Below are 14618 nucleotides of genomic sequence, written 5' to 3'. Positions count from 1 at the left end.
TGACTCATGGACATGGACAACGCGCAGGGATATGATTGTGGGAGAGGGGGTGGGCTGGGTGGGAGGGAGCAATGGGGGAAAAATGGTACAACTGTAATTGAAAAACCAAAAAATAAAATAAAAAAATTTAAAAAGTGAATTTAGTCTTCATTTGTATTTCATGTTATATTGTAGTTATGTATAGAAATATTCCTGAACTTTGATGTGTTCAAAAGAAGCAGTCTTATCTTTATTAAAATCTGAGATCCTGAGTGATGATGTTAATGAAGATACTTTCTAGATAAAGCTTTTTCTGACCAATATGGTCTCAGAGTGTTGTAAGGTCTTTATTAAATGACTTCAATTGTTTTATCAAAGAACAATGGCATTCTTAATTGTATGTTATATTTTGAAGCTCTCTCTTAATAAATAGTGACAAAAAACCTTGGTGATTTTAGATTATGTCCCTCTCTGTAGCAATAATTTCTCACTTTATTTAAATGGTGTTAGATTTTTTTTTCTTTTAGAATTAGAAAGTTAATCACAAGAAAAGCTTACACTTCAAGGTTACATTTTTTGGGGGTGAGGTGTTCAAGACAGAAAAAACAAAAAACAAAGACCAAATAAAACAAAACAAAAAACCCCACAGTCGAGAAATTGAGTGCAATAGTCTTTATAGGAAACTCCTGTAAAGGAAATAGGCTTACTCACTTTTCAACTAAGCCTAACCACAAGCCTTATCTAGTGGAGGAGGTTGTCAAAGAGTCTTAGATGCTTCATCGTCAGGTCATTTCCTTCTACTGATAGAGGTAGTTAATTTGATTTTCCTCTGTATGATTATGGATTTGACAATGTCAATAATCACTTACAAAATACTAATGATTTTTTTCTCTCCAGTTATAACTCATCATTTCCAAACTTGTAAGAGTTAAATTGTTGTTGTCTTCTCAGGTTATCTCTCTGGCTAGGAGGAGATACAGTAGAACTCTTAGAAACTGGATATTCTCACATATTCTTCTTCAGATAGAAAAGTCAACAATCATGGAAATGATGAAGTTTCTTCCTCTTTTTTATGCCTTAAGAACAGGAAATAAAGGTAAGACAATAGTACTTTTTAAAAATATGTATATGTCTTAACCAGAAAATGTAAGCTGAGAAAAGAGCTTAAATAATTTTCAAAATGAGTTGCTAACAAAATTCTTTCTCATAAAATATTTTTTAATGATAGATGCACTATCTAACTAGCACAATTTACATCTCTATGTATCTGGAGCCTTCAGTTTGTGAAAAAACTGGTGGTTATAAAATAAACATATTTATAATGCTTTGAGCATTTTGCAGAAAAAGTGAATAGAAGGACTAAGGTGTTTGCCAAATTTGACACCTGCTTTCTCCAGCATTTTTTCTCTTTCCCCTATTCCTACCCAAAGCTTTGGTTAGTGAAATTTTTAGTTCATTAACAACCAAAGATAATTGAAGTTGTAGCCTTGACCATCTGAACAGGGGGTAATTCTCAATCTCTGACAAAATAAATATGGCTTTCAAAAAGAACTATAAAAAATGTTTTGAAGAAAACACCCTTTAGACACTTAAAGTTACCCTGATGGGCTCTCATCTCTTTCTGTGAGAGGACAGCATGTGGTAATGGGATGATGAAAGTCTTTGAGTCACTCCACATCTGTACATAAATTTCTCTTCTAATACTCATCCATTAATAGTGGGACCACTATTTCAAGCAATATCAGTTTTGTTTGTCCATCAGTAAGAGGATAATAGCTATCTTCCAGAGCATGACCAGATAGTAAAAAGAGAGCAGGAGTCTGCTAAGACAGAGTAATATCAAATGAGTACTATGAGAGATTAGTTCCAGCTGGCGCAGTAGTCAGAAGGAAGGGATAGTTCTCATGCAGGCGGTCAGGGAGAGTCTTTCTGGAGAAGAAATCCAAATCAGGTCATGCAGGGTTTTACACATAGCCATGGCGCTTGAGAATTGATTCTTTATCTCATAGGCAGTAAGGCTGGTGAAATTATTAGCATAAAAATGACATCCTCAGCCTTGCTTTTTAGAAAGATGCCTCCAGAGGCTGGAGATGGGAAGATGGGAAGATGTTTTTTTCAGGAGCTTTGTGGGCAAAAGAAAAGAAGGTGAGAAAGGCATACCACATTTTCCAAGGCAGTTGCTTTATTGTTGTTCCTTTCCTTGATCATAGTCCTTATAAGAAAGGACCACCAGCAGGGATAAATAATGCAGTGACTCTGATCCCTGTCCCTGGCATTCTTCAAGGCCCTCCACCATATCATTAAGATGCTTCTGCACTGAGCACTCCCTACTTTCAGATCAGCAGTCAGCTGGAAGCATCCTGTACTTCTGGTTCCCACCTGAGCGAACTGGTCTGGATAGACTTGCTCATGCTGCATGGCTCTGCCCATCTCCTATCCAAGATAATGTCTCTGGTTTTCAGGGTTGTATCTCTTCCTATCTCCTCACAGAAGTCAGTCAGTGAACTCTCTCATTTCCACTTGTAGTTGACCTGATACCCTGCCTACTCATTTCTCTCACAATGGAATCATGTGAAAACCTCCATCAACAAAGGAGAAAACACCACCCTATTTTCCCTGAACTGTGCAGCTTGTGGAAGATTAAGCTTGTCCCCACTTCCCACATTCCTTTCCCTACTTCCTCATCACAGCACAGCTCTCATATCATCTCATCCTCCCTCTGCACATGCCCATCTTATCCCCTGGCAGCCAAACCTAATGGATCCTTTCAGTCTTTTTTCTGTCCAGTTCCTCCATAGCTTCTGATATTGACATCTAGTCCGTCCCTCACACGTTCTCTGTGCTTTGTGTCACAGTGCTCTCCATAGTCTGTTTTATTTCTTCCTTTTGGGCATATCCTTTTTAATGTTTTCTTAGCCCTGACATACCCTTCAAACTGGTGTTCCTCAGGGAAGTCTATCTGCTTTCCCCTGGCAGTTGACAGACTTCTGTGGCTTGAACCCCCTTGTCCCCCATGATGCTGATGCTCAGACTCCTCTCTGAGTACCACTTGGCTGTCCTTGGACTTTTCCAATTGGATCCCCAAAGATACCTCCAGCTCAATGTTTCTGCAAGAGAAACGTTAATTATTGTTAACTAATTTCTAAATATTAAAATTATTCTCTTCTCCTGCATCTGAAGATGTTGGAGACATGGTGTGTGTATGTGTGTGTGTGTGTGTGTGTGTGTGTGTGTGTTGAAAATGGAGAATTTTATAAGATGATGAAAGCCAAGTGTTTCTTTATGAGAAAAGGTGGAGACACTTGGAAAGAAAGGTCCTGAAAGAATGGTGGGTGGAGGGAGTGGTAAAGGAATAGGGAGGAGTGAAGAGAGGAATTTTCATAGCTGGGTAGGTGTTAATAGCAAGAGATATTGATTTTTTTCTTAGCTTCATAAAAATTTTTAAAAATGTGTGGGGAAAATATTTTTAAAAGTAACTTTCAGAGTGGCCATACAATATTTAGTATAACTTATTTTCTTCCTTCTTTCCTTCTTTCCTTCCTTCCTTCCTTCCTTCCTGCTTCATTCTTCCCTTCACCCCTCCTTTCCTTCCTTCATTTCTTTTCTTCCCTCTTTATTTCTTTTTTTTCTGTTATCACTACATTTGTTTCTTTATTTCATTTTCATGGAATTGTTTATTTGCATTTTCTTGTTGATAAAGACTCTCTCTTTGACCAAATTTTAGTCAAGATCCTCTGAAGACCTCAACTGAGCCTGAACCTTGGTCCTAGTTCTAAGACTTGGCACAGCCCAGTTTTAGCAAAGACTTATGCCAAGTCGTCCTCCCATCCTGGATATTTGATCAGCCACCTTGATATCTGATCAAGTTCCTCTTCTCCCACCCTTGTTTCTAAAACCTTGAACTGCCTGCAGGAAGAACCCTGTTAGGTCATTTTAACAAGAATACTCCAGCCCTTGATGTCTTCTCTTAGTAATTTTCCATCTCCTTATTTCCTTACATTGCTCTTTGGCTATAAATCCTCATCTGTCTTTGCTATATTCGGAGTTGAGCTTGATCTCTCTCCCCTAGTACAACGGTCTTGAACAAAGTTTTCCTTGCTCTTTTACTCAGTGTCAAAGTAATTTTTTCTTTAACATTGTTCTCCACACTGTGTCAGACCCTTTTTTAAAAATATATCATCTGTAAGTTTTTAATTCTCATGATCTTAAAAGAAAAAAGAGTCCATAGATGATTTCTGTATTTTTATCTACTGTTATCAAATATCAATTTATGGATAGTTCTACGTCATACTTTTCACGAATAAAGGTATATTTTACATTAAGATAAAATTAAATTTATATTTAAAATCCATGCCCCAAGGTATGTTCTTTATTCTTTTGATTTCTCTCTCTCTTTTCTTTTTTTTTGGTTTTTCAATTACAGTTGTCCCATTTTTCCCATATTTCTCTCCCGAACCCAGCCCACCCCTTTTCCCAAAACCATATCCCTCCCTGTTGTCCATGTCCATGACTCATTTATACACGTTCTTTGACTAAACTCTTCCCTTACTTATTCCCCTTCTCTCCCTCCTCCCTCCCCCCTATTGACTGCTATTCTGCTCTTTGTCCTATTTAGTTCTTTTGTTTGTGTTGTTCTTTAGTTTCCTCTATTAGGTGATATCATATGGTATTTTTCTTTCTTTGCCTGGTTTATTTCACTAAGCATAATTCTCTCTAGTTCCATTCATGTTGTTGCAAATGGCAGGAGTTCCTTCTTTCTTTCTGCTGCATAATATTCCATTGTGTAAATGTACCATAGTTTTTTTTATCCACTGATCTACAGATGGGTACTTAGGCTATTTCCAGCACTTATCTATTGTAAACAGTGCTGCTATGAACATAGGGGTGCATAAGTTCTTTTGAATTAGTGTATTAGGATTTTTTGTGTATAATCCTAGCAGTGGAATTGCTGGTTCAAAAGGCAGTTCCATTTTTTAGTTTTTTGAGGTAATTCCATACTGTTTTCCATAGTGGCTGCACCAGTCTGCATTCCCACCAGCAGTGCACTAGGATTCCCTTTTCTCCACATCCTCGCCAGCACTTGTTGTTTGTTGATTTGTTGATGATGGCCATTCTGACAGGTGTAAAGTGGTATCTCATTGTGGTTTTTATTTGCATCTCCCTGATGGCTAATGATGTTGAGCATTTTTTCATGTGTCTATGGACCTTCTGTATGTCCTCTTCGGAGAAGTGTTTGTTCAGGCCCTTTGCCCATTTTTTAATTGGGTTGTTTGTTTTCTTGATGTTGAGTTGTATAAGCTCTTTATATATTTTGGAGATCAGTCCCCTGTCTATGATGTCATTGGCAAATATGTTTTCCCATATGGTTGGTTTCCTTTTCATCTTGCTGATGTTTTCTTTTGCTGAGCAGAAACTCTTTAGTTTGATGTAATCCCATTTGTTTATTTTTTCCTTTATTTCTCTTGCCTTAAGTGATGTATCCATGAAAATATTGTTATGTGGGATATCTGAAATTTTCCTGCCTATGTTTTCCTCTAGGACTTTTATGGTGTCATGGCTTGCATTTAAGTCTTTGATCCATCTTGAATTTATTCTTGTGTGTGGTATAAGTTGGTGATCTAGTTTCACTTTTTTGCAAGTCCCTATCCAGTTCTCCCAGCACCATTTGTTAAAGAGGCTCTTCTCACTCCATTTTATGTTCCTTCCTCCTTTATCAAATATTAGTTGACCATAGAGGTCTGGGTTTATTTCTGGACTCTCTATTCTGTTCCACTAATCTATATGTCTGTTCTTATCTCAGTATCAGACTGTTTTGATCACAGTGGCTTTGTAGTATAGTTTAATATCAGGTATCGTGATTCCTCCTGCTGTGTTCTTCTGTCTCCAGACCCCTGAATACAGGGCTGTAACATTGTAATTTTGTCCCCTTCTCCAAATTACCTAAAACAGTATGGAAATATTTTAGAAGAAAATTTTAGCTAAGGTTCAGGGGTTAAATTTCCTTATTTCTGTAACCCCAAGAATAATACACAGGTCATTTTTATGTTAGTAATAATAGAACTCTCAGAGGCATAGGAAAAACTGTTCTATAGAACAGTTTATTTTTCTCTCAAAATAAAATTAAATAATAATCAAATATTAACTACTGATATAATGTGAATATTTGTGTTCCTCTCAACTTCAAATTTATATGTTGAAGTTCTAACCCTCAAAGATGATACTGTAGTGATGCTTTTAAGGAGTTGTTTAGATAATAACAGTGGAGCCTTCATGAATGGGATTTGTATTCTTATAACAGAGACTTCAGGGAGATCTCTAATACTGTCCACCAAGTGAGGTCACCACAAGCAGCTCTGGCTATTAACCAGGTAGAAGGTCATCACCAGAACTAATCATGCTGGTGCCTTGATTTTGGACTTACCAAACTCTAGAGTTATGAGAAATGATTTTCTGTTGTTCGTGAACAAGCTAGTCTTTGATATTCTGCTATGGAAGGAATGGACTAGCACACCCTCCCAGTATCCTTATTTCTCATCGCTTGTAAATGGGTTGAACATTCCAATGGGCATCTTATCAACAAGGGGGACAAAACCACCAGGAAAACCATGCAGGCTCTCTCTCTTCCTCTCTTTCTCTCTCTCTCTTTCTGTCTTTCAGAAAATATTTTATTTATTTATTTTTGGAGAGAGGGAAAGGGAGGGTGACAGAGATGGAGAGAAATATCAATGCAAGAGAGAAATATCAATTAGTTGCCTTTTGTATGTGCTTTGCCCAGGGACTGGGTCCACAACCCAGGCCTGTGTCCTGACAGGGAATTGAATTGGAGACCTTTGGCTTTGTGGGATGACAACCAACTGAGCCACATTGGTCAGGGCTTACTCTCTCTTGAGATGACATGCCCCCCTTTTATATTTCAGAGGATTGGTAGTAATGCCATTCAGTAACAAATTTTCCTTTCTTTTTTGAGGCACAGAGAGTCAAGAATACTCTATTATCTAACAGTTATTATAAACTGCTTATGTGCATACAGTTTCAAACTTTATACATGAGTTACATCACTAGTTTCTATAAGGGTACAGACATTTTTGTTGAACTTGGTTTTTCCTTTTCCTCAGGAAATCTGAAAAAAAATAAATTCTTTCTAAAATTAAAATAAAGGACTTCTGTGAGTAAATGGATTGAAAGAACACAGTGCGTGGTGCAAAGTTCCAAATGATACTATGAGCTCGAAATGTTCTCCCTCTTTCAGAAGTCTAAGAAATGACATATGCAGAAACTGCTACATACCATTGAAAATACCATACCTTTGTGGACATATGACAGCTCATTTGGGAGGACCTGCCCTTTTAAAACTTTCTGTGTGACTTACATTTTGATCATAAGTTCTGATTTCTCTGTTTTCTATTTACAGAAATGAAGAGGATGCTCAGGGCAGAGCTCTGAGTCACAATGCACTCTATTCTGGCCACAGAATAAAGTTACTGAAGGGACAACAGTACCTAGGGAGAATAATGCTTTATTTGGGGTGGATATTTCTTTGTCTTGTCACAGGAGAAAGATTTGAAGGATTTAATATTTCAGGTAAGGGATTTAATTTTTCAAGTTAACACTGTGAACCTTGTAGTCAAAATTTAAAATGACAGATAATTTGATATATCACTAGCATGACATATTAATACAGAAAACATTCATCTTGATGTTAAGATGAGTGTAAGAGAAAAAAATTATTGGGGTGAAGGACTTTCAGCTGGTATCAGTCACTGATGGAGAACCCAGTTACCACTAGGTGAGTGCTCAGTGAGAGCAGCCGAAGAGAAATGAAGGGGTGGGTCTGCCACCTTTACCTGGAAGCCACTGTTGCCACTGATGATGCTGAAGTCCCCTGGGAGCAGTTAGCATGAGAACTTTGTTTTCCCTGTGAAATGGGAACAGTGAAGGAGAAAGACATGCTACTCTTTGTAAAGATAAGTCAGAGTGTCATCTTCTAATGCATTTCTGTGTTGCTTTCTTTTTTTGTGTGTGTGGTTTTCAGGTTGCTTCACCAAAAAATTTCTTTGGACATATTCTTCAAAGAGTGAAGAGGAGTTTCTCTTATTTTGTGACTTACCGGAGCCACAGAAATCCCATTTCTACCACAAAAGTTCATTCTCACCAACCCAAGGCCCTGAACACTTGCCCTGCAGTGGTAGTAAGAACCTATCTGATGTTCAGTGGTACCTACAACCTCAAAATGGAGATACATTAAAAGAAATTACTAGAAACTATTCTAACATCATCCTGAACAAGACTACCCTACGTTTTTTGACCACAGAGATAAACAATGCCGGGTCATATATTTGTAGACCGAGGATTAGGTATGTTCCAAATGTATTCTTATCTGAAAACACTGCCAAATCCTGTATTATCTGGATATAATATCTATGTTCACAGAATTTGTTGACTCTCCTAGGAGCCCCCAAGATGAGGCCTGTTGTGTTAAGATGATCTTAGAAGTTAAACCCAACACAAACATGTCCTGTGTGAACTCTGTACTGTATAAGCAATACCTCATTCTTGGTACCATTGGCTCCATATATTGCCCCAGTCTTGGCTGCCAAAGTGATGCACAGAGTCTAGAGGTGACCTGGTACCAGGTAAGAATGACTTTTCCAAAACTGATGTGAAAGGATGGTTTTTAATGGTAACATCTTTATCAGTATATAGAAATATGGGTTTGAGGGTCTGAAGGCTAGTACTTTCCAAAGGCTGGCCTTGTGCCTCCAAAAAGACCCAACTTTCTAAAAAGCTCTCTCTCCTAGATAGTCACAGACCCTGATATTCCAGTTATTAGAGCCATTCTTTTGATGGTTTTAGGAACATTTCTAAAAGTCTAGTATATACATGTGAAGTAAGACATCAACATGCAACTTACACTCATGCAGAAGGCCAGATTTGTTAATTTTACTGCCTTTAGAGAGCAATGGGCATTGCTAAAAAGAAGAGAGCACTCACCAAGTGAGACCTGAAGGGTTCCTGAAAGACGTAAGAGTGTAGAATACTTTTCTAAGTGGTCACATCTGGAAGACATTTAAGGCAAATACTGGGTGGCCCTGAGTGGCAGGTGAGACAGTGAGGAGGGAGTGCTATACTAAGAGAAAGACAGAACAGGGGCCAGAGAAAGGCAAGTTCCATAACAATTTTGAGTTATAAACCAAATTTGAGTAAACATAACAAAAACACTTCACATTTTCATTGTGTTTTATAGTTATACCAAGTGCTAACAGATATATAAATGCATCATAAGTATCTCCTCAAACCTTATGTCAGTTGACCCCTGGACAATGGAATCAGAGAATAGAATTTAAATTGCTTCCTACACTTGTAACATTTTTTTAAAAGTCTAGTACTTTGCCTTAAAAACCATGTGAAACTTTAAATTTGACTTCAAAATATATCTGTTTGCTAATATAAAAAATCATTTTAAATTGCCACTAATTGAAGGAAACCCCTGTTTATCTGGTGGTTTTATGCACTCCAAGACTTAACAATTAGAGACTTATGGGAGTAAAATTCTTGTGATATGAGAAGACATATTCTCACTTGATTTTCTTGAGACTTGGTAACAATAGGTGGACAGGTGTTATGTCTATTGTAGGAATAAGTATTCCGGGATGATGAGTAATGTGCTTAATGTCTCACATTTGTGTTTTAAAGTGACACTGAAAATGTGCTGGCTTCAATAAAATCCTAATTTAAAAAACATTAACTTTATAACCTTTAAAATGAGGCTAATAAGAAGAGTCAATGGTTTTGTTCATTATTTTTATTTCTCTCTTAAGTACAAAACTTCCCTTGGTTCAAAAGTATTTGTAATCTGGATGACAGACATCTTGCTAGGCTGCTTCTAGCCCAGAAAACCAGGTTTGCCTCAGTTATTTCAGATGAAGATGCATATCCTTGAAATGAAAACTTATTTTTACTTTTAGGTAAGAACAAGTTACAATGTTGTTGCCAGCTTTCTGCATCTATTGCTCTTGTAAGCAGAACCCTAAGACTGTATGCCGTTTACAAAAGGAAGCTTTATTTCACTTCTCTGGGACTTTGACTGAAAATGTCAGGGTATGTTTAATGGTGAACAGGCATCTATTATAAAAGTAGGCAAACAATAGCTGTTGTTGAAATTGTACCTCTGGTGCAGATTTGGAGAGGTCATGGTTTAGGTTATATTTCCAGGTATGTGTATCTATGTGTGTGCAGACAAACATATACACACACACAGATACACCCATACATGGAAACTTTCAGACCTCAGGGAAGCAATACTAAAAGGGATGACATTAGACATGAAATAGTACCCAATGCTCTTCTCTTTCATGCAAAACCCAGGTACTCAGGTGGTGGATGACTCTCACTTAAGTTATGTCAGAGCAGATGCCACTAACACTGGCAGAAAGAAAGAAAACCTGGTGTTGTTGAATTTAGTTGAAACTGCTCATCAGGGATATACCTGTCAGGTATACAGAATATCCAACTGAAATAAATCCATAGGCTGGAGTCTGTGAAAGTTTCCAAAATAATTTTAGTAGACATGTCAAAAAATTTAGGCTTGGAGATTCTTGATAGAAATATTTAATGACTGAGAAGTTGAACTTGAAGTAAATCAATTATTATATATTCTAATAATGCTTTCCCTATATTTTCTTTATTTCTAAAAATACATAATGGAAAAGTAGTCTTGGCATAAAGAGACTTCAATAAGAGGGCATTTTATGTTCATTAGTTAAGAAAATATTTGACATGGGCAAAGTTATAACAAAGGTCATTGAGAAAGACTCTTCATGACCTCTTGTCCATACTGTGAATAACTTTTCCGTTGGTGGTTTAAGACAATCTTCCTTATATGCCACATTTTCTTGCCACAAAGCTAAAGTGGCTGCCAGTCCTGTGTTCCATGGAATTTTTGCACATAGAACTGCCACTTTTCATTTTCATTTTCTTTTGACCTACTTTTCATAGTAACTAGCGCTTGATGGCATTCTGTGGGCCTAGTGACATGGAGGACTGTTGAGGATGATGAGACTGGCTAGACCAGAGATCTATGAGATTCTAAGGAGGAAAGAAGTAACCATAATTTGATTGTTCTCATGGTTAAATTTTAGACCTCTCATAATCCTGAGCATCCCCATGTTGTCTAACTAATACTGAAAACAGAGAAATATTGTCTTCTTTTTTTTTTGAACAGTATATCAGTGCAGCCACTCTATGCTTGTACTTGTTTTGGGACAGCTTATTATATAGTTGATTCACTCTAAGTTGGCAGATAGATCTTTTTTACAAGAACTACACTCAAACCAATTCAATTTTTGTGCTAAGAGAGTAGAATTTATAACCCATGTTTATGATTTTACATCTATTCCTAATAAACTATCATTTGTTGGTTTTAGGTAATCATTTTACATGTCAAGAGGTGGGAATTTTGATTTTGAAATATAACATATTAACCATCACTACTATACTTATGAGACTTATTGATGAGATGCATGCATAATAGGTCTTCACTCAGGCACTTAGTAAAAATACTGAACAGTTGTTGGCCGTAGCTTTGTTCGTCTAGTTACATATTGTCCATCAATCTACAACTTGGCAGTGGGTGGGGCACCATATTGTTTCTCAATTAACTAAAAAATGCATTTAGAGGTTGAATCACTCAGTCCATGTGTATTCATTTTGTTTAATAAGAAGGTCATGAAAGTATTTTCTGAACGAGTCACTATAATTAAGATATAGTGTGTCTACTGCATTCCTCTAAGCCTTTGGTTTAATAATTTTATCATAGAAGGAATTGAGATGACTGGCATGATTGTTGTTAGTAAAAGAAAGTGGATGATATTAACCACTTTTTGTTTTTTAAATTGTTCATAAACCATCTATTTAATAATTCATTGAAGACTTTGACTAGGGATTGACATTTAGCTCATCAGTCTCTAATTTTCATAATATATCTTCTCCCACTAAAAGATAAGTATTAGTATAAAATTTATGTGTAAGTAAAATGTTGTCAACTGATGATTGTAGCAAGACACTGTAAAGCCACACTTGACAGAAGTGTGCAATATCATCAATGGAAGCAGACACATGCTGGGCACATTCCATGAGTGGTGTGCAGCTCAACATGGTGGAGACAGAGAGGTCTTACCTGATGTAGCCAGAGTTAGAGCTAAGAATACAAGCTGCAGGTTGGTTGTGTGGTGTGTAATTTGGTCTTTATTGGTGTGTTTGAACTTTACAAGTGTGAGTTTTGATCCATGGACTTATCAGTGGGAAAAGAAAGAAGATAGTGGACACTAATTATATTTTCAAAAAATAAAATAAAAGATGAAACACTTTAATGAGAGTGTGAAAGAGATGACAATCACATTTTGGGACTTTATGACTCGAAATAAATTCACAGCTTTATCAAGTTGGAGAGAGTAGCCACTAATTCGATTAGGAGTGAGAAGAGGTGACATATACAAATCTGGACACAATGAATCATTAAAACAGACATGAAAACATAAAGCCCACAGGGAAGATAGGACTTGAGATACTGATGCTGGGAGCCCTCCCAAACTAGGTAGTAAAATCCCAGGCAGGAACTTCCCTGTGTTGCCCAGTTCCAGGGAGCACCGTTCTCAGAGAATAACGCAATGTGCATTGTGGTCCCTGGAGTGGCAGTACTGCCTAGTAGTGCAACACATTTGTGATATTAGAGTAAATATTATAGTAACTGTTCCTAGTAGAGTGAGCTTTCTTTGTTTCGTTCTTTTCCTTGTTTCACACATACCTTTAAAAGTCCTTTTAGTGCCCCAGCGTTTTTGTTTTTTTTTACTACAGTTTCACACTGAGGTGTTTCTTTTTATTTGTTTATGGTTTCTTCCTCTTCCTCTCCTCCTCCTCCTTCTCCTTCTTTACATCTGAACATAACAAAGTACTCTCTGTGCAGCCCTGTTAGCCCCTCTGTTTTCTACTAGAATCATTTGTGGTTGTATTATTAGAATGGGTTTTCCATCATTCTTAACATAAATTACTTACTTCTTATCTCTTTTCTTTGATGATTCCTTTTAATTTCATCTCATAAAGTCTTAGTGGTACATATTGAGCCAAACTTACATTTTTTATGAAAAAAAATAGGTCCACTTTGTTTCACCCATCTTCCCTGTGGTTCAGCTAAGGTTTTAGTTATACTTACACATCTTCTCCCCATTACCTTCTCATGTGATTTATGACACACCCATGCTCCAGTTCTTTTCTTTGTATGTTATTACTGTGTACTATATAATTTTTTCTGCATTTACCCCATGCTCTGATCCTTCCTTTTAAAGGGTTCTTAATCCTTGAGACCAGCTGATAGATTGTTTAACCTCGTCTGTCCCACCACTTGACCTTGATTTACTTCCCACCTGCAGTTTTCCTCCAACCTTTAGGCTGCTGCCTGCCAATTTACTGGAAATTCCTTCTTGAGCCACAGGAACCACACCAGAGACTTAGAGTGGGGGAATTTCTGACTCTGAAAGTCATCAGGCAAAGTGGAAGGGAAATGCCTCAGTCAGAATCTGAAACTTAAAATCAGAATAATTTAGATAAATTTGCAGCCCCCTCACTGACTAGTTTTGTGATATGGAGAAAAATACAAACTGCAGAAGCTCAGGTTTCTCATCTGTAAAATGGAAAACAAAATCTATGCAAACTGAATTCAAGTCTTTGAACAATCATATGAAATAACACATGATAAAAAACTTAATAATATATATGGATAATAGGATTTTATTATTTTTTCATTTCTTTATTATTGTTGTTTCTTTTCTTTTAATTGCAGTGGTGAGAGATATGTTCTGGGTACTCTTAGTTGGAAATTGGAAGGCCATGTGCCACGTGGAGGTTAGTGGCTACAAGATTGTTGGCACAAAAATACTCAATCATTCAACAAATGCTTACTGAGCCTACTATGTCCCAATTCCTAGTGATACTGAGTAATTATGGCAGTCTGCTTAAATTTATAAGAACTTCCACAACTAGTTGCCATTTTTAAGTATATTTTATTGATTATGCTGTTATAGTAGTCCCAATTTCTTTTCCCTTTGCTCCCCTCCACTCAGTATCACCCTTCCCTTCAGCAATCCCACCCCCTTTAGTTCATGTCCATGGGTCATGGATATAAGTCCTTTGCTTCACCCTTCCCTGTATTATTCTTAACTTACCCCTGTCTATTTTGTACCAAGCAATTATGCTTCTTAATCCCTGCACCATTTCCCCATTTCTCCCCTGTTCCCCTCCCAGCTGACAACCCTCCAAATGATTCCCATACCTATGATTCTCTTCCTATTCTGGTGGTGTTCTTAGTTTGTTTTTGTTTTTATTTTTATTTTTTTAGGTTCTGTCGTTGATAGTTTGTGAGTTTGTTGTCATTTTAATATTCATAGTTTTGATCCTCTTTTTTTAAAATAAGTCCCTTTAACATTTTATGTAATAATGGCTTGGTGATGATGAGCTCCTTTAGCTTTACCTTGTCTGGGAAGAACTTTATCTGTCCTTCTACTCTAAATGACAGCTTTGCTGGATAGAGTAATCTTGGTTGTAGGTCCTTGCTTTTCATCACTTTGAATACTTCTTGTCAGTCCCTT

The 14618-nt window shown here is 37.0% G+C and overlaps 1 protein-coding gene across 1 annotated transcript in view; it reads left to right on the top strand.

The window, feature by feature from the left end:
* Positions 1–934: 934 nt before the first annotated feature.
* IL18RAP (interleukin 18 receptor accessory protein) overlaps positions 935–14618 on the top strand; it is a 34782-nt gene continuing 21098 nt past the window's right edge. Inside the window, 4 exon segments of the mRNA XM_090280373.1 lie at positions 935–1075; positions 7391–7560; positions 8012–8333; positions 8429–8612. Of these exon segments, the coding sequence (XP_090136499.1) occupies positions 7491–7560; positions 8012–8333; positions 8429–8612 (576 nt within the window). The 5' untranslated portion in view covers positions 935–1075; positions 7391–7490.

This window comes from Furipterus horrens, unplaced genomic scaffold (assembly GCF_987537825.1).
Source record: "Furipterus horrens unplaced genomic scaffold, mFurHor1.1.pri manual_scaffold_6, whole genome shotgun sequence".
Taxonomy (NCBI): Eukaryota; Metazoa; Chordata; class Mammalia; order Chiroptera; family Furipteridae; genus Furipterus; species Furipterus horrens.
Note: the sequence above shows the minus strand (reverse complement) of the source record. Positions and strands in the feature narration are given on the sequence as shown.